The sequence below is a fragment of the Argiope bruennichi genome, chromosome 4 (assembly GCF_947563725.1).
Source record: "Argiope bruennichi chromosome 4, qqArgBrue1.1, whole genome shotgun sequence".
Lineage (NCBI taxonomy): Eukaryota > Metazoa > Arthropoda > Arachnida > Araneae > Araneidae > Argiope > Argiope bruennichi.
The window spans coordinates 2,169,907-2,197,366 of NC_079154.1; the positions used below are offsets into that span (position 1 = coordinate 2,169,907).

The following is a 27,460-nucleotide window of genomic DNA, read 5'->3' on the forward strand; positions in this document are numbered from 1 at the left end:
GACTTGCCGGGAATATTTGTTGCGCTCCATCTCAACCAAATCACTTATGCTATTCATGATTCCTTCAACAAATTGTGATGCGCATTGAAACCGTAGCCTTGTGCCTGGTTTGACTTTTTGTGCGTGTGCGTAAATGAACGTTTTTAATGGAGTCAAATCCCATGACTCCATTGTAACGTAAATAAATATCTCGGAAATCTATTTTAAATTAAAAACTTCTCTTTTCGTATATTTTTTTCTCTTTTCGATTCTTCTTGAAAACTACAGAAACTCTCTTTTCTAGTTTTAAATAAAGAAAGAAAAGAAAAACACGCAATGAAATGCTTGATGAAACAATAAAATCCATTTCAACTATAAAGTCTATGCTTAAAAATTATAAAAATTAAAATTTTTTATTTTTATTTATTTGCGAAATTTTAGAAGTTCGCCTGGCAACTAAATTGATATTATTAAAAGGACAATATTTTAAATTTTTAAATGTATAAAGAAATAATTTCGCGAAATAATATTTTCGAAACTTGTCGGGGATAAACCGAAGATATCGCGTCATTTTTAATTAAATAAAAAAGTTTTTCAAAAAAACTGTTCCGAAATGCTTATCTCCATGTTCCATATGCCTTGGTTATGGATCTATTTATGCCGCATGAGATAACAGTTGGTCAAACGGTCTGTCTCGTAGAGCGCCAATCACACGCACGAGTAGTAGAGATTATTAACTGATAAGGAGATATTTCAATCAAGTTTGAAGCAAATAAGTCAAAAGCAGGAAATTCAGTTTAAAACAAAATAATGGAAATAATAGAAATGCGGGTGGTAAACCCGATATCGAAAACATCCTCCGAGTCTATACAAGACGTTAGAATAATGTCACGTCATTGTCTTCCCATTATCTCTCGCTGGTATTTGAAAGAGAGTAAGTACATCTCGCCAGTAAACCGCCGAGATAAATGTTCCGTTTCTAGGGACAGATAACCAACAAGCAAGAAACGAATTTAAAATAATAATAATAAACCGCTTTTTCACCCTGTTTCTGCTATTTATGGCGATATTTTCCATCTTCATTCGTCGTTATCCTAATCAGTAGATAACGGGTTAGAAAAGAGCGGATAACCAGCCGATTTGATGCACCACCATAAACTTTATCTGGGTGACGTCACTGTTTTCGAGCAGGGAGAGTGACACGTGCTGGTGGGCAGATAGATGTGCGCCGCGATGCCTTCATGCTGCTGAAAAATGAGGGGGGGGGGGAATAAGAATAAGATCGGAGTAAAGGGTTATGAGTTAGAAGGGCAGCAGATTCGGCTAATTTATTGATATAGAATAAAGACGGGAAAGGGTTAAAAGAAAAAAGCTAGCGAAATCAATTCCCCCTTACATTTAGAATTTTTTTAATAAACATTTGAGAAATATTCCATTAGTTTCATTTACTTTTTTCCAGATAAGAATATTTAAATTCGCAAAAAAAAAAAAAAAAAAAAAAAGCCAGGGAGAATGAAGGATGATCGAGAACCGTTTCCCCTAAAACTTTGCTATCATCGACAACCTGGAGACAGAGGCGGATATCTCAGGACGCAGACGCCTAGTTCTACAAGCAGGACAATTAAAAGGCTTTCATTGCTAAATAATAAATAAGATAAAAAATATAAATTCTGAGAAAATAATAAAGGATATATTAACATAGGAAAATATTAACATCTAATCAAGTATCATTGGTCAAGTTTCCATACATTTGATTACGTTCATTTTGTGTTTAGAAAATTCACAAATAATGAACCTCTGCTATAATAATATTATTATAAAAACGTGGCAGTCCGGAATCATGAAAGATAAAGACAAATCTATTTTCACAAAGTAAATGAGATAAAAAAAATGATTCACTGAATATGAATCATTACCATGCTAAAATGAAATGGATGTATTGATATGAAAGAGAGGTGGTCACTGTACTCTGGCTAGGAAGAATTCCTTCATCTGGGATTGCCTTGTAAAGGGTGAATAAATAAAGACTGAAAGCATTGGTTCGAAACAGCATAGCATGATGATGCTGCAGATGCGTTTTTGTTTTAAAATTCATCTTTATTTATACAACGGCGATCACTTGCTCACAAAGAGGGCATTGGTATTATCTCAACAGGCGTGAATAAAATACTTAAAAAAATTGAAAAGTATGACTTTAAAATATACTTAAAGACATTTTTAAAAAATGAGCGAAAAAATGATGCGGAAATAAATGTTAATATTTTGATTCGTTTTCTTATTAAAAATTTAATTAAAATATTGAAAAAAAAAACTCTTTTAAATGAGTATTTACTACTTAGAATGCAAGAATGTAACTGTAACTGTAAATTTCATAGCTCTAAGACCGTAGGTCTGCCCTATAGAACGTTTCGAACGAGTTTTTATTTTTTTATTTTTTTCTTCCACCAAGCATGTTGCAATTTATAGATACTAGGTCAGCCTATTAACATTATCACGCTATAAAAATAGCTGTGTTTAAACATCCTTCCGCTGTTGAGAAGCTCAGTTCAGGATAGTGTGGCGTTAACTTAAATATCGTCCTCGTCATCTGACGATCGCTCAAAACGCCAAGGTTCCATCTTGTATTATGTCTATGGCCACTGCAAATGTAAGCATTCTTTAAATAGGCTTGCTGCGTTTTAATTGTGTTTTTTAAATATGCTTGGTTGAGACAGCAGAGAGAACTTCGCTATTTATTAGGAGAAGTGAATAACGAGTCACCTGCATTGGATGACGCAGCACATCATTAGCATAGTTCATTTCCCTTTTACTATAGTAAAATGGGCTTGCTTCACTTCTCCTTACGGGACCACTCCAAACAGTCAAGGATCTCATTGGTTTGTCTGAGGAGAACCAAAAAAGCTGCCATTTTCTCGATGAACGTCTTGATGGAGGAACCGGAAGGAGAAAGGAAGCAAAACATCGTGCCCTTCCTGTCAGAAAAGCTGATACAATGTGATTTTATGATTTACAAGCAAGAATTTCATTTAGCATACATTGCATACAATTATTTAAAACGTGTCCCCACCGCGTTTCCAATTTCCTACGAGGGGCGCATTCATTTTAATCAGTAAACTGAATTTCTATGTTTGTCAAATTATTAAATCAAAACAATTCAGAATGAAAACTGTCTGGTGTATAAAACACAGATTTGTGTTTCAAATATATCATTGCTTTCATTTTTGGAGCGATTTCAAGTTCTCCTAATGCACGTCAATGCGTCCAGCCAAACTCATTTTGCAATCCAAAGGCAGCAAGATAGAGTAACGATAGACGCATTCGCAGATATTTACTCCATTGGAACCTCCATCATAGCTAGTTACTAAAAATGAAACCGTTGTTGGAAAATAACAACTATGCCGAAAGTGGCGTGAAGTAACTACTATTAGATGCTGATGCGGCTCAAATGACGAAGTGACAACGACGAAGCATATCTAGAAATGTTTCTAAAAAATTGACATTTGTCATCTACGCTGCCATCAAATCGATCTTCATCAACTCGCGCTCGGCACAAAACAGAGGATTTCAGGCTAGCGGATGTGAGACTCGACGACACATAGGAGTTTACAATGCGACGTCTCAAACGTTCTCAAGTCGATGTGGCATGGAAATGTGGAGAGCTGTAAGCCGGCTAAAGGGCTGTCGTGGATACTGAGCATGGTCCAAAACAATACGACGAATCTCAGAAAAGCCTCGCAGCTTTGGTATGCAGCTTTAAACGTGGAAGGTAATGCTGATCATCTTAATTCGCAAAATCATGATTGGAACTTCTTTAAAGCTTGGTATATAATTCACAAATTGTGCACATAAAATGTATAGATAAGAATACAAATACAGCTGATGAGAAATTCTCGTCTATAATAAACTGAGGAAATGATTTCAAGTATATTTGCTGGACAAAAACCGTTAGATTAAACAAATATGTATCCGAAAAACAAAATTTTCGTTTCGCATTCGTTTTGTTTCAAGTGCACGCTCAGTGCTGCGTAAGAGATTTCATACGATTTTTTTATTAATTGCAGCGGATAAGATGTGACCGCCTTGAGATAATTACAACTCTCTCCGAAGATAATGGATTGCCAGATCGAATTTCGATGGGCAACAGACAAAATCGACATTCACACATGAGTCCGTCTTCTATAGAATTCTGAACATGTAGATTATTCGAAGTGCGGACCGATCCGTTTTCTTGTTCAATGTTTGTGCAAAATTAACTTTATAAAGAAATATATTTCGTCGAATATAAGTTTGTTGGAAAATGAATCAATGAAGGGTTAGAAAATTTTACAAACTTGCAATAACGGTTTTTTTTTGTTTGTTTGAAACTGAACTATTTTGTCAATTTAAAAATAACTTTGCAGGTGATATATAAAATGTAAAATAAAATTCAAAAGTTTTTAAAAATAACAAATAATAAAATAATAGTTTTTAAAATAAAATTAAAAAAAAAAGGAGAATCAGGCATACAGAAGCATTAATAATGTATTTTGCTATCACTTGTAATATTATCTCTCTAAAATAATATTATTCCATGCATAGTTAAAATTAAGAAGGAGTGTAATTCAAAAACCAATTGTTTCTACAGTCAAATCTTTAATCTTTTTTATTGACGAGAATTATCAACTGATAAATATAAATAGAGAGAGACCGCGATATTGAATTGTATTTCTGAATACACAATTATAGAGTTTTATCAGGGATGTTTAGTTGCTTTATTCTGAGATCTCCACCATCAATACGGAATCTAAGAAAGAACAGTTTTTTTTTTTTTTTTAATTTTATATTTACGATGCAAGGAGAAATGAAAGGTAGTTAGTTCAAAAACAAAAACCTGTTCATAAAAACACACAGCTGCAGTAAAGAAAATCACTTTATAGTCCCCCTTTTATCTAATCAATCTCACTGACGTCACAATAATTCTTTTTTTTTTAGTAAATGTAAATATTTAGTATTTATGCAGTTGTTTTAAAAATAAAGCGAGTCACTAATTGTCTGTTAAAATAGCAGAAAAAAAAAAAAGAAAAGAAAAGAAAACACTTACAGGAGCGAGCAAATTTGAAATAGCATTTGCGAATATTTTTGATAACTTTTATTTTTTAAATGTTATTATCTTGTACTACTCGATTCTGTTCAACAAAATCATTTACTCTTTAGCTTGCAGATGTATTGACATACTATCCAATACTGTTTTACGCTATAAATGATATCCAATACATTAGGTTATTGTGAAAGTAATTTTTCTTAAACAGCTCACATCTTTTTTGGCACCAAGCCTTTAGCGCTAACGCTCTTTATTTATTTTATTTTTTCTTTGCTTTTAATCTTTTCTTTTATTTGCCTTACTTCCCGAAGAACTTCCTCGGAAAAACAAGAGATCTCGAACTCATGAATACGGTGATATCACACAAGCGCGCAACGAAGAAGGGCTATGATTGGTTAAAAATGACATCACTCTCAGGAAGCCTTTTCATTGGTTACAAACAGTGATGTAAGGGCTAAAAATAATCATTCTTGCGATATAACTCAACGTTACTCCGAGTGTGAGGTTTTGTTGAGACTTGAACTTGTACTGTGTGTGAGGTGTTTGTTTTCTTGCGTTGAAACACTGAGCCGATTTTTGTTGGGAGTGTTTGGATATATTGTAATAAAATCTTCCGTCGTATGTTTAACAATATATATTTACTTTGAACTGACAGGTAAGTGAAACAATTTCTTTATTTGGAGTAAAATTTTGTTGGCGATTCGATAGTAATTTAAAAATCTTGCAACTTTTTCATATAGATAAAAAAAATGAATAATAAGATGAAATTATTTCCACATATGTGGCAGCGTAAAAGACGATAATAAATATGAAAATATTGATGAAATGTAAATTTCACGTGTTTCTATTTATATGAATGTGTCAATTCATTTATGTACCCTTTTACGTGATGTATAAATAAATGCTATTAATAAGTGAAAGGCTTCTTATTTTATCATCAATAATTTATATAACCATCTCTAACACTTTTATTATAAAATAAACGTTGAAATATGTGGAAAGTATAAATACTAAATAGTAATTTATTTAATTCTAGAACTTTCTAATTATTTAGCCCCATATGCAGTATTTTAATTATTTCTTACTAGTTTATGCCCTTTATTTGTATAAGTATTGAAATTATTTGAGTGTTCTTTAGACTTTGTGAAATATTTTGTCTAATGTTGGTAAATTAATACTTAGTTTTAAATATCACTTTTTTTATCAACTGCTAAAAATATTGAATCCAGCAACTTTTAACTTATTTTCTTCTACTCAACCATTACTGCGAACTGACAATTTTTTGTAGTAAATGAATTGGAATTCTAATTTAAATCTAAGTATTAATTTGAACATGCGTGAATAAGTTGCGTATCGTCCGTCACAGTGTTATGTAATGATTTGACGAAATTTTTGTAGATATCATCTGAAATTATAGTTAAATTATGTTAATTTTTAAGTCTAAAAACTTTTAGTACATTTTATAACTTTTTTTTTCTCTTTTGACAGAGAGCCACTGAATTATCTAATCTGATCAGAATGTCTCTCGTGCTGCCATCTACTGTTGAAGAATTAAATCTATTGGAGTTAAACCTTTTGCGTCCCACAGTGGAATTTGTTTCTCCTCCTCCTTATACTAAACCATCGAATAAAGGTATGCAGTACCGTTTTGTTTCTAAAAAAATTTTTAGAAAGTCATTAAGCTTTTTAGATAATCATTTTTTCTGTCTGGGATTGTAAATAATAATCTTTTTGGGGGGGGCTTGAAATCAACTTTCTTCGTAGTGGCTTAATAAATGTAACAATTTGGCTATGCTTTTGTTTAGAGAAAGGTTGATTGATTTTCTTGATTTTGAATGAATCTTAGATTTAACATGGTAAATGAATGCTGTATGAAACATTGTAAGAAGATGTAAACAATAGGATTTTAAATGAATGAATTTTCTTGATTTTTTAGGATTTGAAAATATATCTGTTGAGAAGCGATATAACCGTGAATACAGCTTGCCAAATGAAGTGGAAAAATGGAATATTCACAATTACGATACCTACTTAAATTTCGAGGATAACCTGTGTTCTGATGAGTTCAAGGTCATCCACTCTGTGGAGGACAGGCTAGTTCCAGAAGGAGATCAGAGGCAGAGATGTGAATCATTCTCCTCAGTATCCTCTAGCATGGATGAGAAGCCAGTTGTGTTCCAAAACTTTGGTGTGAAGTCTTTCAGTACAGTCCGCATGGATTCTGGCTCAACTTGCATTTCCTCAGATCATTCATATGTGAGCCCAGGTGCTAGCATCTTCCAGGGTTTGGATGTGGAAGAGACATACCAAAATCTGGACATGTTTTTGCAAAAGGTATGTTACATGATTTCAAATTTATTTTAAGATTCTTTTATTTTGCTCTAAATACTTAATAATATTTATAAATAATTCATTCCTCCATTCAAATAATTTGAAATCAAATTTCTGTGCTCCATTTTATTGAATGGAATGAATAATTTGAAATTGGATATATAACTTGAAATAACAATTCAATGATAGAAACTTGGAAATTCCCATGTTCTGATGCAGATTTAATTAAAATTATAGAATTAAAAAAATAATTTACTTAAAAATATACATTTGTGAGCCATTTATAAAATATCAGTTTTAATACCTAAATGCAGTCTTTAACGTGAATTCTAAATTATATTGTTCAATTTAATAAAAATTTAATTATTGATTTAGAATGATTCAATCTATGATGTGAAATGCATGATATACTTATTTTAAATCTAATCACTTATTTTTCATTCCTTAGGACCCACAGCCATCACTAAATGACAATCTTCCCTCACCACTGTCCAGTACCGACAGTAACTTTGAACTCACCAATCTGCAGAGTAGTTTTTCACTTCAAAATAGCTGCAGTCAAGACAGTTTCATTGAAAGGCCTCTTTCAGTCAAGAGACCTGCAGAGAGCCCAAGTGAAGATGAATTTTATGGCTTAAAGTCTGCAAGGTTAAGCTCTTCACCTCCCAGCTACACAGAAGTTCGTAGAAAGAACAATATTGCTTCTAAGAATTGTAGGAAAACAAGAAAAGAAAAACAAAAAGAAATGGAAGGAAGAGTAAATGAACTAGAAAAAGAAAAAGAAGAACTTACAGTTAAAGTTCAGATTCTCGAGGAACTTATCAATGATCATAAGCGCCAGTTATTCGCCATTTTGAATCAAAGGCGATAACTAGCAGCCTACTTGTGTATAAGTCGTACATGCACAACTAGAATCACCCTCTGTAGATATGAATTAGAAACATGACATATAAAATTATGATGAATGTAATTTATTACAGATTTCCCCCCTCAAATCTAATTAGCAGCTGTATTAATAATGGCAGCTATCTGTAAAAATGCAATGCAGAGAGTGATGGCTCATTCATATTTTGTTGTAATAATAAAATCAACTTCATATCCAGCTGGTTCTGGTAATTCATATTTCATTTTTAAGGATTAAATAAATTATGGAAACTACTGTTGGAAGTAGTATGCCGGCATAACAGCATGTAGTAGTACATAAGATCCTTGATTTTTCACAGTTCAACTTGTACATATGTGATGTAAATAAAAGAAATGAGTCCATGATTATTTGTTTCTTTTAATTTTATATTAATAGTTCATTTTATGAAAAGTGTATGCGAGCATTTCAAAAAATTGCAAGATGATAACATAGAGTTTTCATAATAGAAACTGCATTGGAATAATTTGCTGCTGTTTTTAAAACAAAGCATGCATCTTTTTTTGCATCAATATTTATTAAGAATTGGTGATAAAATTCAACATTTCAAATTAATAAATGGTGATAAAACTTAATATGCATTTAAATTTTTATATTAAAAATTGTTTTTTGTTTTATACTTAAGAAATATGAATTTATAAAAATGTCAAAAATTCTCATGCATGCACATACAAGAGAATATTAACTAACCTATGTAATCAAGAAAATGCAAATAGGCCATTTAAATGAAATTTATTGATGTTGAGCAACTATCATTCAGATTTGAGCATTGTTATAAAACATATATCACATTTTCAAACCTCCTCTTAGCAATAGAGTAAATATATAGATAGACTACATATATGATAGTATAAAGGGTGCCCAAGTTACAATATTATTTTAACAGACATAAAAATTATTAAAATAAATTTAAAATCAAAATTTACAAAATCTTTAATAAAATTTACAAAAACAATTATCACTAAAGAAAACATTCATTTAATGTTGTGACATTAAAATTGTATTTTATCATAAGATAAACAAAACTGAAAAGTCATTGAAATATAGACTGTAATGAGCAAAACATAGGATTTGATGTTAAACATCACAGTGATTGAGTATAATACTAGTGTTTATCAAAAGTATCAGCAATCTATGTCCTTGCAATGAATTTATCGAAAAAATAAATCTTTTAAAAAAAATTAATAGGTTGTTTAATGGGGAGGGGACACTTTGGAAATCTAGAAACAGATTTTAATATTATTTAAATTTTCATTTTTAGGGGAAAGAATGGCAAAATTCAAAAGCCACTAAATTCTTTAATGAATTTAAATAACTTTAAATATAAATGAATGTTTATTCTTAGCAAATTAAATGTTTAATTCAGGATCATCAAATTTAAAACAGAATGAGTTTTGAAAGTAGTTAGATCACATATATAAAATAGGTCTTATATAATAAGATTGTTTCACTTTTCAAGACAACAGATGTGGAGATTATAGACTTAATATCCGAAATCTTATATACACTAATCAAAATTGAATTTAGATCAGTATTTACTGTATTTCAAAAAGAAGAAATTAATGTAATAAAGACAATATATATTTTTGTAACTTTGATGAAGATTTAAAATGGCCAAGAAAATGAAACAATAACACTGAAGTCAAACAGTAATGAAAAATGTAGAACATTTCTCAGAGAAATATGAAAAAGTACAATAAAAAAAAAGATAAAAGAAAGATTCAGGCCACAATGGCAAAAATTTATATTGTATAATTTAATGTTAGATTTGGTGGGCAAAAGCTGCTCATTAATTAATTTTTGAAAATTATTGAGATGTATGCAACAGTCATAAGCAAAAGAGGAATTCACATTCAATTCGAGGGAAAATATATCTTATAGAAAAAGAAATATTTGGCAATGCTTTCTATTATACATAGACATATTTATTCCAAATTACTGTCTCACTTTTAATATACAGCTGTCTGATTTTTAAAGAATTCACCGGTAGTAATAATCAGTCAAATAGTCATGACATCACTAAAACTGTACCATCACAAAAATAGCTGAAACAGTATTCGATATTTATATCAATAAAATATCTTGCAGGATGATTAGCAATATGTACATATACAGCGATAATCTCGACTGTAAACTTCACATAAATAATGCTGATTTGAAATACAAATCTCAAAATATATATATATAGGAAAACAGAGCAGCAAAACTTAAAATTGAATTACATTTGGATTGAATAATAATTGTTTTGGTCATTCATGTTGATAAAATAATGCTAAAATGCGATATTACAAGTATAAAAAAATATTGCACTTTAATTTTTTAAAAATTTAATGGATAGAGTGGAAGAAAACTGCAAAGAGTGTATTCTGAAATACATTCAATTCTGCATTTGTTACAATACAATCCTTCATTGCATTATTCAGAAACACATTTAAATATATACAATGGGTAAAAAAGTTTCTGTACGCAACTATGACTGTTATAGAAAGTTTAATTTTTGACACATAATATTTTGTAATGAAAATAAAAATTTTAAAACTGGTTTAACATAATTTCATTAAGTATTTATGAATATTATAAGGAAAAAATATAGAGAAAATTAAATATATAAATTGAAAGAATAAAAAAATGCCACTAATAAGGAACAAAAAAGTTTCAGTACGGTATTTACATGGACATGAAAGATCTTTTTCATTTTGACCAACTTGCATTTAATGATCGGTAGGCCTTCCTTTGGCCTTTGTCACTTCTCTCAAACATGTGGAGACTAACCCAACAACTTTTTTTGTTGTTGTTTCTGGGAAAATATTGCTCCAAATGTCTTGAATGGCCTTTTTGAGTTCAAGTTTGTTCTTTGTGTGATATTTTTTAGTTCACAGCTGATTTCTTCACATATATGTTCTATAGTGATTAAATTGGGAGACTGGGGACGGCTTTGAAGCTATTGTTTAACATGATAGAGTCATTACTTTTGACAAATCTTGGAGGTGTACTTAGGATTGTTGTCCTGTTGAAAAGTAAAATCAGTTCAAAAGGACAGTTTTTCTGCATTGGTTAAAAAGTTTTGTTTTAGAATATTGAGATACATGTACTTATGCATATTTCCTTCGATAAAACATATTTTTCTGATACCAGCAGCACTTATACACCCCCATACCATGTTCTCGTCATCACTGTGCTTTACATTTCCACATAAATTCTTACACTGCTTAACAAATGCTGCTTTGGTTTCTTTCAGACCATAACTAAACCATCTGCCCGACGGATATTAAACTTTGATTAATCTCTATTAAGAACAGATTCCAATAAGATAGAGACTTGCTTATATGCTTTTTTATAAACTTGAGACACTGTTTCCTGCTGCAAACTTATAACAGGCTTCTTTTGGGCCACACGTCCTTTATAACCTTTTTTTAATGATATTTCTCACCATTTGAGGTGCGACTTTAATGTTGTAATCAACCATTAAATCAGTTGCAAGTTGAGGTGCATTAATCCGTGGATTATCTTACATCTTAAGCATGATATTTCTTTTATGCAATCGAGTTAACATCAGAGGCTTTCCGGATTGATCTCTATCCCCAAATGTTTGAAGCTCTTGGTACCTTCCAATAATATACTGCACTGTAGAGTTTGGTTTGTTAGTGATTTCAATGATTTTTTCTATAGATAATCCATCTATTTTCCATCGAATCACTAACACTTGAATGGCTTTCGGAATTTCCATTTTAAAACGATCAGCTACAAACTGAAACTAAACAACCGTTGCTATGTCGTATTCTACACTCTGACAAACCATCAAACTTTGAATATTTACTCCAGGTCAGTTGTGAAACAAGTTAAAAAGAGTTTGCATATTGGGTACAGAAACTTTTTTTGCACGACACTTCATCCTTTATCTTAAAAATTGTAAAAAGATTTGCTGTGTTTTGTAAAAAAGAGGAATTTATGATGAAACTATCTTTTAAAGACTCATATTAACCATATATAAATAGTTTACAAAGATAAAAAGCAAAGATTAAGAATTATGCTAGTTTATTTTTATTTTAGTGTTCCATATGGACACTTTTTTTACCCGCTCTATGCACAATTGATATATTAGAATATAATATAACATTTGAAGCAATGTCATAAAAATAAATACAACTTTCATGTATAATTCAATTATGAAATGAATATTTTAAATGAACCTATCAAATGCAATTTAATTACACATTTATCTTATATTGCAGATGCAAGCTTGTACTAGCGATTTTTACTATGAATAAGACAAAAAATAAATACTCCATAAAAATATTAATGATACCACATACAATTTCAGCCTTTCAATCACTTAGCATAAAAAAAAATGTATTCAAATAGAATAATCGTTTTTTAAAATTAAAAAGTGACTTAACTTTGTGCAATACAATAAATTATCTGTATGAGGCAACACTTTTTATTAAATCATATTCAGTGCAATTAATTCAGATGTTTATAGTTAAAGTATAACATTAAAATATAATATTAAGTAAAGACATCAACTGATTAGATAGTGAAAAATTATTTAAATAAGCAAATAAAATGTTAATAAACAAAAAAAATAAATCCAAGTAAATAGAAAATCTGAAATAAAAGACATTAATATTACCCTTATCATAGAATAATTTAAAAACAATAAAAGAGTATCTACAAAAATTAAAAGTGTAATTTTTCCTTCCAAGTCAATTAACAGATTCATCGTCTTCCTCACTACAATAAAAAAGGTTACTATTATACCTTCACTATTACTATTCTATCATCAATAATATAATAAATCAATCATCAATAATATTACATAAAAAATATCAATTGCATTTGGGGAAAGGATAAAAAAAAAACTACTACTAAACTACTGATTACAATATATGAGTATTCATATCAATAATTATAATTTTGAACAACTCATTAATGCTTTCTCTTAAATAAAACAATAAAATATTTCTACAATTTTTCATGGCCCCAATTCCTAGTAATAAAGACTGAAATAAATAATGGAATTCTTATTTCAATTTTCTTTATAGTTTTCTTTTGTATTGTAATTCTATGATATTTATAAGAAAATTACATTTTTCAATTTTTTTTCTCCATGTAAAAGATTCTCTTCTCCTCTGAATTTAATTCTCATTAATACATTTCACTTCTGATATTTAATCTTGTAACTAATAAAGCATTTCTAAATATTTCAGAAATAAATTCTTTTCTTTATTTCATAAAAAAATGAAATTGATTTAAAAAATATTTTATAATAATTCTATGAAATATTTTTGCACAACTCAAAGCACAGTTCTCTCTCTCTCACACACACACACACACACACACACACACACACACACAAAATTGCCTGTAAGTGATACTTACAGAATTTTTGTGAGTTCATACATCATTTGGTTTTTATACCTTTTCTTTTGCGATTAAAGCATCAGCGGTGTGTGTGGGGGGACTTCTCACATAATAAAAACCTTTTCTTTATTTAATATTTCATGATTAGTAATTAGCCATTAATGACCATCACTTTAAAGACTCTTTAAAATTTCAAATAAAAAGCATCCATTTAACAAGAATTTTGAATTTTTTTTAAAGTTATAAATATTAGAAAACATTGCTTATAATATCCAATATCAAAGCAAGGAAATTAAAAAGTAATAATTTAACAATTTCAACTTTTCAATAATAATAATATCATATTCTTAAATTTAAAACAATGAATAAATAATTAAATTAAAAAATAAATGAAAAAAATATGCATTAAAAATAAGAATATTAGATAAAAATAATTTTTACACATATTCTTACAAAAATTTGTAATCAAATTTCTTTTAATTCTTTTTACAATAAGAAAAGGATTAAATGATGACTCTTTTCTTTCTTTTACTGCCTAATATCATTCTTTTTCTATGTACCTGTCAAAATTAAATTCTATGCCCCCAAAATTTCTAATTATTTGGTAAAAGAATTTGGGATAGTAAGATTTTTATTAATTTCAGCAAATTTATAGAAATGTAGAAAGGGCATTGAAAATTGCTTGCTTGTTCTTTGTCTAATCTAAATAATCCACACCACTGTCCCATCTTTTTTTTTTTTTTTTTTAATCTTGAACTGTATGATTGAAATTTTTTTTTAAACTTTAAAGTTTACCTGAATAAAAATATATCTATTGCGAAAAAGAGGTCTGATTAAAAAGAATCTAACTGGCATAACTGAAATTTGACGACCTGCTTTCGCTAATCAAAATAACAAGAACATAACATTATTCTTTTAAAAAAATGATGTGTGCACAAACTAATTTATTCAGTATTTCAAGTTTCTGCATAATCTCAATTCTTACAGAAAGATATTTTGAAAACTTTGAATCAATTATTCTACATTTTATCTAATTTTTTTCTATTAAAATAATACATTTTCAATGTATTTAATGACTTTATTAATCATTATATGATAAAAAGATTTCAAATTAACTAACATTTTAAAAGTATTATTTCTTTCCACTAATTTTTATAAATTCGATTTCTGGACTGCAAATTTTTTCCATTATTTCAGATGAATTTTTTGTTAATGAACATTATATTTTTTAAAATTAAATTTCATATTAATGTAATAATTCAAAATTTCAAAAAAAAAAAATGCCATTTTACCCCTTTGGAATAAAAAAAATCACTAAAATTATTCATTACACTAATTTTGAGATTTATTAAAAGTTGACAAAAGAGATCCATTTCATATCCAACTTTCCATCAACTATAAAGGATTAAATTTGCATTTCTTTATTAAACTAAATACTATATGACTAGCAATTTACTTGTTTTAAGGAACTTCATTTCCAAAACTCTAGTTTAATATTAAAGCTATGATCCTTAAAGTAAACATTTGAAGAATAAGAAAATCTAAACGGCAATTATTTCACCCAAATTTTTTTAATTAAACAAAGATTAATAATTAAAGTTTACCATATAATTGAGTTAAAGATCCAATTATTTAACATCAATAAAAATTTCTTTGGTTAATTTTCTTGAAAAACTTAAAAGAAACAAATTATAATTAGAATTTGGAAAACAGTTCCAATCTTTATCTAAATTAAATGCAAGATCTCATCATTACAATAAAAATTGCTTTTTCAAATATTTTTTTAAAAAATGAAGAGGACATTATTAATTTGCTTATTTCTTAAAAGTTACAAAAATTTAAAATATTTTTTTCAAATGGAAAGTGCAAAAGGAAATTTGAAATTTAATTCTTCAGACATGTTATGAATTTAAGCAGAAATATTAATGCCCTCTAATAGCATTAGCCTCTCACAACTGTGCCAGATTACAAAATAGTAACTTATACCAATTTATTAGGTAAGGCTGTATTAACAATCTCAAGCAAATAATATGCTGAAAGTGCCAACGTTTAGGAAATATTCCCCAGATTCATTCTTATTTAAAATGAAGAAGTTAAACTTCATACTCCATCATTCCTATACTCCTAGATTTTTTGAAAAATCTAATGTACTGTTTTGATAAAATAATATAGTTAAGAAAATACTTGAATTTTAATATGAGATATATCTTTAATTGCTAAAATCCTGCATTTTTTTACAAAGAAATCACCATTTTTTTAGAATGCACAAATATTGTCAAATACCTTGTAAAAGAACTCGAAGACAGGTTTTCTGTACCAACTGATGTACTTGAAAAGTATTCAGACAAGGACTCTGATTTTGTTGCACTACTTTCACTTTCATCACATTCATCTGATCCGTAGTTATCTTTAAGACATAAAATACAATTTAATATCTACAACTAAAAGAAGCAAGGACAGAAGTTTCATATGTCAATGACATAATTTCATATAAATATCAGTAATATAACAGACAATAAAAAATAATATTAAAGATTACACAGAATCTTCATCAATTGGGAGGAAAAATAATAAATATTTTCCATACCCAAATGCATTTTTTCTTCAATCAAAGGATAGAAATCTTGTACAATTTCATTATTTGGCTCATACAGCAAAACTAGAAAGTAAAATTTAAAGGGAATAAATTATTGAAAAATTAATAATTTACAATTTTTATTAATATTTTCTTTATAGAATTATTAAAGAAAAAAAAGTACTTCACATTTAAAGAAAAATTTAACATTCTAACACATACAAGGAACTCTACAAGAGATAAATACACATTATTGACATTACACATAAACATTTAATTTAGAAATTTATAATACATTATTCTGTATATGCTATGTATAGTTGTAAGGACACTTAAATTATTTGTCAATATAAAAATATTAAATCATTTTTAAAAACTATGCATCTTATTATAGGAATATCTGATTTATCTTCTATATTAACTCTCACTATTGAATCTTCAGCATAAATAAATGAAATAGTGAAATTTTTTCAGAAAATGAAGGGAAGGTGGAAAGATAGATCTTCATGCTTTGTGATAAGCCAATAAAGGTGGATTCTTAAATGAAACATTGCCTTAAGAAGTCATTATCTCTGGAAAAAAAGTCACTAAATAAGTAAATCCATTATAGGCAATTAAATAATAATAAATAAAAACAAAATAAGTGGACACATGTTTTGTTAGGTTTGAAGTAAGTTGTAAATTCATCAGTAAGAATCTGCACAGGTTAGGAATGTGCTCTAATGTTATTTTTGTTAAAATATCTGAGTTTTTATACACCTGATATGCAATCCCTTTACTGAAGATGTCAATAACATCAATGCTTAAAATAAAAAAGAATGAAGAGAGATAACATATAATTAACTCATAATAATTTTGCACTAAACTAATAAGTTGCTCATTTTTAAATTTATATTTTTCTTACATTCATTTATTATCTAGTTTTCAGAAAGTTATTTTATAATAATGCACAAAATATTCCCTTTCAGAGAATACAACGAAAAGTATTTGGAGATTGCATTTAAAATACTCTGTAGAATGCAACAGATAGCAATAAATAAATTTCAGAAAAACTAGGAGATATGCTCAGAAACTTAATTAAAAAATTTAAAGATCTTTCATTAGAAGTTGTTAAGGTCCCTACAAAACAGATTTTGAGAGAATATTACTATAGCATCCAGAATAGCAATTGAATTCAACAAAACAGATTCATAAAATTAATACTTTCCAATGTCAAGCAATCACTGATACCTTCTACAACCACTCTTCAAATTATCTGCAAACTAGAACCTGTGGATCTTATATGCAAAATGGAAACTGCCATGTTTAATATAAAACATTATAGAAACAATATCTATTTTCTAGATATTGGTGAAAGGTTCTAAGATTGCTTGTGAAAAGTATTCTCTGGTTAACCCTAGCCAGAATTTTTCAGTGCAGTGGGATTGTTCTCATTTGCAAGCAGACTTCTCTTTTATTATAGATGGCTCCAAACTTAATGGTCTTAATGTAGCAGCAACTGTCTATACTTTTGGCAATAACTTCATGGTGGAGATTCAGTACAGACTTGATGACCACTACTTAGTTTCTCAAGCTGAACTCTTGGCCATATACAAAGCTCTAACCTGGAAAAAGTATAACAGACCTACTAATAATAGACTTCTATTTACTTTCTAATAGCATGTCAATTCTGAAAGTTCTTCAAAAGTTTTATCCTAAGAATGATATGGCTGAAGATGTCAAGAAACTTGTTGATGAGACAGTCTCGTTGCAGTAGGTAAAATTAGTCAACGGCGGTATAGCTGGAAATGAAACTGTCGATAAAGCAGGTAAGGTTGTCAATGCTAAAGCAGAAGTGGATATACATCTCAATATTTTGAATTGATCGATTAAAATGTTACTTAAAAACATTCTATTAAAGGCATGGCATAATTGTTGGGATAATGAGGAGAAAAGGTCAATTTATTTTTCAGATGTAAAAATTTTAAGATGTATAACAAATAGATATTATTCTCAAATATCAATGAACCATGAAACTGTCTCCCAAATACATGAAAAGTTTCAATCTTAACGACTGTATTTACCATTGCGGAGATGATGAAGATGATATTCAGCATTATGTACTTGAATGACATCTCACCAATTACTTAAGAAAGAGAATATCTGATAAAACCAACCTTCTCTCTCTAACATCTGAAGTTAGACCATATCAATCTTTTTTTTTTTTTCACCAAGAGAATAAATATTTTTCAACTTCTTCACTGAAAGTCTTGTAACAATTCAATTTATTGTAAGTGAACTCAGCAATTTATTTGAGCTTGCCTTGGTTTAAGTCACCATAAATTTTTAACAGTAAATTCCAATTGTTTGTTTTTTCCATTATCCTTCTTTCTTTTTAAATTTATTCTTTCAATTTTTTTCTATTACTTATAATTTTTATTCCTTTCCTTCTTTTATGTTTCCCTTTGTTTTCTCTTATTTTCCTTTCCCCTGCATAATTTTTCTTTCTAATTTTTTTTCTATTTATTATTTTTATTATAATTTTCCTTTTTTTTTTTTTGCTTATTTTCCCCCTTTAGTACCCAGTATACATTGCTATGCCTTACCTTTAAAAAAAATTGCAAGGCTATATTTTGCTGGCAAAATCCTAATTTTTTAAAGTAAATATCAATAAGCTTTTTACTGATGTAATATTGTAGTTGGCACATAATCTATACTCATCAATCTTGCAAACTTAATATCCAAGTGATGCAATATAAATCAAGGGCACGTTTAATGATAAATAATTTAATAAATCTTCAACTTTATCATATATTAACTTCATGAATTTCTTAAATTCATATATTGTAAAAATCATAGTAAATACATCATTAAAGGAAAAGGTAACCTAAATGTTTAAATTATATTCAAAAGTTATGTAATATAACAAATATTTTAATAATTAAAAGTCTTAAATTGGCAGATAAAATTAAAATTTCATGCATTTTTCTATAACTGGTAAAACAAAATTAGCATATATTAATTATTAATAGTTAAATTGACAAATAAAATAAAAATGATCCACTTATTTTTTTTATAATTGGTAAAATGATATACTCACTCAATTTGCAATAATGCAAGGCACTTTTATAGTTTCGAGCCATCAGAGTAGACAGAAACTAAAGAGAAAAAAAAGTGCCATTATATTTGAAATACTTTTTGTATGCAAAGTAAATATTTTTCAAATTGTCATTTAACTGGCATTCTCGTTTGAAACAGCTTCAAAATCTTTCTTAAATTTTAAAATTAGTTCATAGTCACAAGTCTAAATTTACTTAGAAAACAGAACATATAGATGAGTTACTAAAATCTAAACACATGTAATTTCAAATTAATAAAATTCCCAAAATTTAACAAAGGAAGATGTTTTAAATTATTTTGAATGTCCAAAATATTTTGTTAATAAATATAGAAGAATCTAATAAAATTTATTAAGCTTTTCAAAAATAAAATTCAGCTGAGAAACTGAATCCATATAGAATTGCAGCTCCCAACTTATAGAATAATTTTTTTTGGAAAAAAAAGACAAGAAATTACATTACAATCAATAAAAAAATTTTTTAAATACTATTTTACTAATTTACAAGTTTATTTTCTTTGTATAAAATAAATGAATAAAGAAATTAGTTTAAAATGTAATTGCCCAAATTATTGCATAATGAGAAACTGAAATATAACACAAATAGATATCTATTCATGTAATTTTATTTCATTATATATTTTGATATATAAATTTTTAATTATCAAATTATGAGGATATACAGAAAGCAAAAATAGGCATAAAATAATGCTGAAATAAAGAACAAATCGCAATACAGAAATAAGTTTATGGTTGACATTTCATAAAGTTTTTAAAGTAATTTATTAGGTAGCACATTCATAATATGCTTCATAAAAGTGGCTGCTTCAACTTATTCAAAGATGCCATTCTATTTTCAGGAAGTAAAGAATCTTTCTGAAATTCAGAACCATTCGATTTATAGACTAAATTATATCAAAACCTGACAAAATCCATAATATTTAAATTTTCAGAATGTTATATTTTCAATAAAATTTATTAATTTTTTTTTATTTCATAAGCAACAATTGATTGTTCCTATTTTTATTTAATATACAATAGTAATAGTATTGTTTAAGTGATTTCAAATTGTTGATGAATTTGAAAAAAAAATAATAATAAATAAGGAAATTACTTTTTTTTAATAAGGTAAGGAATAAGTAAGGAACAAAACAGGGAAAAAAGTGAAATGCAAAAATTATGAATACCGAAATCAAAACCAAGCATTGACCATACCTTTATCGTGAACTTTATTTGCAATAAAGAATATAATCATTCTTATTAAACTTACTTCAGACAATATTTCATCCAACTGAAAGTTGTCATTTATATATTGATCACACGATTCTTCATTTATCTGTGAACTAAAGGAAAAAGAGATAAAAATCCAAACATTTTCATATTTCTATAAATTAGAACCGAAGAGCTAAATAAATTAATATATTCAATGAAATTTTCTTTAAATAAATTAAGATAATCCAGGGGGGAAAATGCTATGGTTTGATCCAAGCACAGACAGCTCATTTACTTTCCCAAATCATTAAGTAAAGACAGTTTATAATGGACAAAAATTTTACATATAGCATCTTGAGTTGTTCTATTACTGAAAGAACAAGCCAAGGGCATACATCCTTTCCTACCATAAGAAATATGTGAACTTTGATAACATAACTTCTTCTCCCACTTTTTCTAGTGCTAATTTTTTTTTCACTTAAGAGCTTTTCACTGCTCTGCTTTATTTCAAAATTATTGTCTTGATTCATAATTATATTTTATTGTTTTATTTATTTTAATAATCAATATTAGTTCAAATGGTATCAAGAGACTGAAGAATGGTACAGAAAAGTTTTCAAAAAATGTATCGGAATAATGGAAATTTAAGTATTAAGTCAATAATATATAAAAACAAATTCTTTGTTTCCCTCCACATAATTAACATGAATAGAAAAACTGATTGAGAATATGAAATAGCATATGATCATGATGAGCATATGCTATAGGCAATATGATCATGATCATGATGTTAACCTCAGAGGATAAATGCATTAACCAACCTCATACAAGTGTTTCAAAAGTTGCTGAATACATTCATATTAAATGTCCTTTGAAAAGTATCACATTCATGGCATACTCTTTTAAATTTAATAAAAACAGTTTTTTAAAACATTTGTATTAGCGTAAATTCTTACTAATGCATTTTCTATTTGAATAATTTTCCCACTTTTTAAAAAAATTTCTAATAAATAATCATGATAAATACTATGATATCTCATTTTTTCCCCCATATTCACTGTCGGGTGCTTGAAATGTATGAGAGAAAACTAAATCAAATTCTGAATATTAAAATAGCATAAAGTGATCGTAAAGACATGTATGTACAAATTTTGAAATTTTTCAAATATTAGAAATTGAATGAAAAATGAGCTACAATGTTCCAACTTTTTAAAAGTGACACACGCTAAATAGTAGAATATAAAAACATACACAAGAAATATTTGTTTCTATTACTGTCATTTATTCGAACATTCTGTTCTGTCATTCTGTTATGTCAAACATTCTGACATAACAGAATAAATGAATAACGGCACATGCAGTACTTGCGAGTAGGATACCATTGATAAAATTCATGTTATTAATAAACATCAAGAATTTGAAATGCAAAGCTATTTGAAAATTGCCATAACAGGATGTAATTTATCTGTTGTTAGAGCAAAAGAAATTTTTCCAAAATTCTTGGGAAGTAGGGCTTTTTATCTGAAATTAACGAGTTTTATAGACTGGATGTGTAAATTGTTATATTAATAATATTATTTTTAGTATTATTAACAAAACTTTGATGAATTGCTATATCGTATCTCATTAAATGAAAGTATTATATTAAATTATAATTGAACACTAAACACACAGCATTCTAACTAGTTAGCTATGTACATACAGACAAAATTATTTGATGAAATCATTCTAGTTTTTGAGTTAGGGCAGTGTTAAGATTTCATTTCACAATATCTCTAAAAAATAGAGAGGGAGAAATAAGAATTGATGACATATTTAAGCATTACGAGTCTTCAAATCAAATAAAAATTGGTATCGTGTTGTGGCTGGCAAATTCTCAGCACCTACTTTCATAGGGAATATACAATGAAGTAGTTATTTTTTGATTCTCTTGAAAAAGGAATGGATGATATGTAAGCATTGATGATATATCTGAGAATCATAAGTTTTCATATAAATAAAAATTTTCAACGACAGTACAGTGATTGTGGCTGGGGGACCAGTTCTTCTATTTTCCTACTCATTATAAATACTAGATGTGCTCATACAGACAAATTTATCTAATTAACAATATCTCAAATCTGATTGTCAGGTTTAACTAATGAGAGTTGCAGTAGAAAACCTCATATATATATATATATTGATAGAATGTATTAAAAAAAACTACTATTTGCAGTACATTTTAATAAAAGTACAAAATAACCATTAGAGTTATGTTTTCTTCCATCTTCTCTATCCATAATGTTCATGAATACTCAAATCAAAACTGATTGAAACAATAAAATGCAATAATAGAAAATACATATGATAGCAATAACCACCAACACATAGATTAGCAATTAGAAAATATTAGCAATAACCTTCAACTTGGTCCATGAAGGGAGAATATAATGGATCAGTATAAATATTAATTATTCAGGTTTAATCTTATTTGTGCAATAATAAATCAGCTACTTTAAATATAAAAAGAATCGCACTAAGTTGCCTGAGGCCGAAACAGTAATTGGGATTAGTTAGTAATTGTGCAATTAATAATAATGCCAATAAAAGGGGTGGTCCACTCAATATTGCAGATAACGGTGGACAATTTTATAAAATGAGAGATAATAAGCAGTTATATCTGTTTTTACTCTCATTTATTCTACATGAATGCAAGAAAAACAATAAATATATTTTTTTATGTCGAATAGTTTTAAAATTCTTATATTTAACCCTTTAAGAGGTTTCAGGACTTTCAATTCCAGTTAAAGATAATTAATTACTTTTAAAGTTTTATAATAAACAGCATTCTTCATCTCATTAGTATATATATATAAAATTACTGAGAGTTCCCACAACAGAACTTAGCAAAAGATATTTGACTGCGAGAGAAATATGAAATTTCTAAGTGGATATTCTTAGCTTTAAGAAACAACCTAAAAGGCTCTTTCATTTTAAATACTTTAATGATGCAATAAAAAACTTACAAATAGCAACAACTATTAAAACTGGAATATCAATAATTGTAAAATCAAGATAATCAAGTAAAATTCAATAGAGTAAGATGAAATATAGGTTTGGGTACTCATATTCACACCATTTCCTTTTAGAAACTGATACTCAAATTTTCTTTGATGTTTAATCAAATCTTCAAAATTCTGGTTAAACTAAAAACCAGAATAAAAAAATAATTTATAAAAATAATAAATATAATAATTAATTTTAGACCTTGATGGTAAGACAAGCTCAATAAACAGAGGAAAAATCCTTGAATTCTAGATACTGCAAAGTTAGAAAGCGGTCTAAAATGTAATTAGAAAATTCAAAGCTAGATGAAAATGACCATAACTATGTTTTAAAAAGTATGACTTGGTAGCTGATACAATAAAATAAAATGCTTAATAATTCAATTGAAACTAACAAAGGCAGACAATATGCCAATTGAAAAATTTAAAGTTTTAGTAGTTTAAAAAGCAAATTATTTAAGCCAAACATTAAAAGAACTCTCAATTTTAAAATGCAGTGTATACAAGCATTAATATCTTCACATATTAAAAAGTATTTACAAAATAAATAAAAAAGTAAATATTAAAATGTCTGAAGAAAACAATTTAACTTTAGCATTGGCAAAAGAAAACAAATAATATATGTGTGTAAATAGAAAAACTATCTTAATATTTCAAGGAAAAAAATATGTGAATATTAAAAATTAAGTTGAAATTTACTTTGGAAAAATTATAAAAATTAGAGGAACAATTGTATGAGAAAGAAATCTGTTTTCTTGAAAATTCGATTTTTTTGAATTCCAAGATAACCTAAAATAATTTTTGTATCCAAAATTATAATGGAAAAGGGAAAAAAATCTTTTTATCCTTCCATTCTATCCACGTAACTAAGTAATAGCACACTTATTCTTTCCTAATGCTAAAACACCTCACCCCATTAGTATATGAAATCACCATGATGTCTTATATTTTTAATTTCCTACAACATAGTAAAAATACTGTAGTATTATTGTAAAACATTTAAAAAAAGTTTTAATTAAGAAATATATGGGAGTTTTTCAATGACAGAATTTTGGTTTGCAGATTTTTATTAAAGTTCTCTCCCCCCCCTTCCTTTTTATTTTGTCTTAAGAAATACTAAATATTCTGAATGCTCATCCTCAGTTTGGACATACATATAAATTAAATTATATATATATATATATATATATATATATATATATATATATATATATACACTTTTTCACAAAATGCAATTAAATAATTCTTCAATTTGGCATTGCCTGTCTTACCTATTTACCCGTGTTGGTGTAATAGGAGAATTTTCCAAGTTAGAACATTAGTTTTGAAAGGATTGAGATATATATTAACTTGAAATGATAAACTGAATTTAGAATGAGAATCATTAACTGCACATATAGTTTCAATAAATTCTGTAGTCTTTAGAAATTACGCATCTTTTACAGTGAACTAACTTTTTTTTTATTGGCTTTCAATTGCTAGAATTTTAATTTTCTTTTTGGATTTTTCTGTTATTGTCTACTTTTTTCCAATTAAGAAAAAATTATCTTCCCAAGACCAATAACTGCCACCTTTATTGTAGTTATCAACGCAATGATTTTAATAGACCAACTGCCTATGAGTACAGCTATCCTGAGTTTTTACCACAGCATCAATATATTTTAAACTTTTCATTTGTTTAATGGGTCATTGGCAAAGCTTGTTTTACCTTGTAGCATAACACAAAATAACTCTTCAACTTCAATTTGCCCATCAAAACGAGCAAGGCATGCTGTAATGATATTGAAAGTAATAATTGCTGGATAGGCCTCATTTTTAATATAATGCACAATTATGCAAAATAAATATTTCTGAAATTCCAGAACCCAAAGATAGAGATGAAGAACTGATTCTAAAAACTTGAATTCATGATATCAATACTACAACCACTAAACCAGCTATAATGGCTTTGTGATTTTTGAAACTATTTTCTTAAAGGCACAAATAGCATCATTATAATAAAAAAATATACTTTGTTTTTATTTATTTTTGCTAATACAAGAACAAAATTCTTAAATAGTTCTAATAATCTTCAAAAGTATTAAAAGATTATATATATATATAATGATAATTTTTTGAATCCCTGCCTGAGGGTGACCCTTGAGAAAGTCTTCAGGCCAGATTCTTTTTTATTTGGTTTAATTTTGATATTTTCCTATTAACTTGGTTTTTATTACTACTGTCTCAATTCATCTGTGTTTTCGTAGTAGCTGCATTTGCACTCACAAAATACTATGATGCTTTTTCTGTTCCTTTTTGGTTTTAGTTTGAATAAGAAATAATTTTTAATTGCAATTCCGAAATTATTTAGTTTTGTTTCCAAATTTATTATTTTTTTAAATTTTAGATATGGTTACTTCATATATTAAATTGATGAAGGCAATTTTTCTTGAATTTATTACAGTAAGAACTCTTTAATTTCAGAACTTAATTTTGAAGTTATCATAATTTTCCCTTTACACAAATAAAATTTCATATTTAATTCAGAAATTGATAAAATTTTACTGAAAGAAAATAATTAAACCATTAAAGAAACATGAAAGGTACAAATTATCAGTATGTATATATATAAAAAATAGATAATATGTTAATAACACATGAACTTTACAAATCAATTATTTCAATCAAAATCTGTTTCAAAAAATTAAAATAGATAAATTCATCATCAAACAAATTGTTTACAATACTACTTTCAATACAAATATATTTTCCTTTAAGTTATCAAACGAATTTCTCAACTAAGCATTAAATTTAACATCATTGAATCCTGAAATGAAAAGGAATAAAAAAATTTAGCCACTGATTACAACAGACTTTTTTTATTTATCAATTTTATAATATCTTTTCATGAGTATTTTGTAATCTGTATAATCATTTTTAAAAACTGGTCTCAATAAGCAATCTGGAGAGAGGAAGTAAAAAAAGAAGAAAAAAAGTGTGCATTGTAAAAAGTAAATAAAGATACCATAAATTTTCCAAAGAATCTGTGTGAAAAGTCAATAAATCTACTGCAGATTATGCTTTGAAATTTAATCAGTGACTTGTTTAGAATGACATATTATTGATATAATAAATACTTACAAAGTTTTCTGAAGTTTATCATTATGTTCCTCAGAATTCTGTACAGGTTGTTCATTAGTTGTTTTCCTGTAATAATAAAATTTGAATTAACTGTTACCAAATTAAAACAAGTATATAAAAATTTGTGCTAAACTGCGATCATTTTCATATAAGGACAAGTGGAGTTAATTTATTCTGTGGACGGAATGACGTAATTAACCTATAAAATGTTCGTCTTCTTTATTATCATGCAATTAATACTTGTAAAAATATTTTTTAAAAAAACATTTTTGATGTCGCAGGTTTTTTTAAAGAACATTTCAACTGTTTTAAACAGCTAGTTTAAATGCAGCAAGTAGAGCTAAATTTTATGTTTTGCAAATTTTTGCACGCATTATTTCGAAAGTGTAAATCCGAAATAGTAAATATCATACTGATTATTTTCAACATCCATGTCCGCTTTCACATTCATTCATATACTGCAAGCATTTCTTCATATCTTCAGTGCTAGTCCAGCTTTTATTTATTTATTCAAATTTTGGTAATTACTCAAACTGGAAGAATATTTAATCACACATTTTTCAGTCATTCGAACCGAAAAACAAGGAAGGAGCGAAAAGATGCGGACAAGGAACAAATACCCGTGTTGCCATAAAAAAATCTTGCAATTTATCATTTATTTAGATTGTAACAAAAATGTGGTTTCATCTAATTTACAATCAATTTGAGTGATTTCAAAATTAACTAATTATACTAATTT

General features: G+C 27.7%; 2 protein-coding genes across 3 annotated transcripts; one reads left to right on the plus strand and one right to left on the minus strand.

Annotated features, from left to right (window-relative positions):
* Positions 1 to 5,550: 5,550 nt before the first annotated feature.
* On the plus strand, positions 5,551 to 8,659 carry LOC129966966 (transcription factor atf-2-like). Its single transcript, XM_056081587.1, has 4 exons — positions 5,551 to 5,714; positions 6,548 to 6,692; positions 6,996 to 7,393; positions 7,839 to 8,659. Exons 2-4 carry the CDS (start codon positions 6,578 to 6,580, stop codon positions 8,259 to 8,261), a joined length of 936 nt encoding a protein of 311 aa, XP_055937562.1. The 5' UTR covers positions 5,551 to 5,714; positions 6,548 to 6,577; the 3' UTR covers positions 8,262 to 8,659.
* A 374-nt stretch (positions 8,660 to 9,033) lies between these two features.
* LOC129965572 (glutamate-rich protein 2-like) lies at positions 9,034 to 27,455 on the minus strand. 2 transcript variants are annotated; one of them, XM_056079581.1, is made up of 7 exons: positions 27,135 to 27,353; positions 26,722 to 26,787; positions 20,616 to 20,688; positions 19,328 to 19,385; positions 16,261 to 16,332; positions 15,957 to 16,080; positions 9,034 to 13,043 (listed from the first exon to the last, which is right to left on the minus strand). In XM_056079581.1, the coding sequence occupies exons 1-7, from the start codon at positions 27,170 to 27,172 to the stop codon at positions 13,016 to 13,018; spliced, it is 459 nt and encodes a 152-aa protein (XP_055935556.1). In that variant the 5' UTR covers positions 27,173 to 27,353; the 3' UTR covers positions 9,034 to 13,015. The 2 variants fall into 2 exon arrangements, with proteins under 2 accessions (XP_055935556.1, XP_055935557.1); XM_056079582.1 differs by lacking the exon at positions 16,261 to 16,332 and having other exon boundaries at positions 27,135 to 27,455.
* Positions 27,456 to 27,460: the final 5 nt, after the last annotated feature.

What these genes read in the sequence shown, in the direction of transcription:
- LOC129966966 (XM_056081587.1), top strand. Translation starts at nt 6,578, where the DNA reads ATGTCTCTCGTGCTGCCATCTACTGTTGAAGAATTAAATCTATTGGAG. An exon ending in TACTAAACCATCGAATAAAG is followed by an intron (nt 6,693 to 6,995) that starts GTATGCAGTACC and finishes TTGATTTTTTAG; the next exon opens with GATTTGAAAATATATCTGTT. An exon ending in TGGACATGTTTTTGCAAAAG is followed by an intron (nt 7,394 to 7,838) that starts GTATGTTACATG and finishes TTCATTCCTTAG; the next exon opens with GACCCACAGCCATCACTAAA.
- LOC129965572 (XM_056079581.1), bottom strand. Translation starts at nt 27,172, where the DNA reads ATGAATGTGAAAGCGGACATGGATGTTGAAAATAATCA. An exon ending in TGGATGAAATATTGTCTGAA is followed by an intron (nt 19,386 to 20,615) that starts GTAAGTTTAATA and finishes TTTTCTCTTTAG; the next exon opens with TTTCTGTCTACTCTGATGGC. An exon ending in TGAAGAAAAAATGCATTTGG is followed by an intron (nt 16,081 to 16,260) that starts GTATGGAAAATA and finishes TATGTCTTAAAG; the next exon opens with ATAACTACGGATCAGATGAA.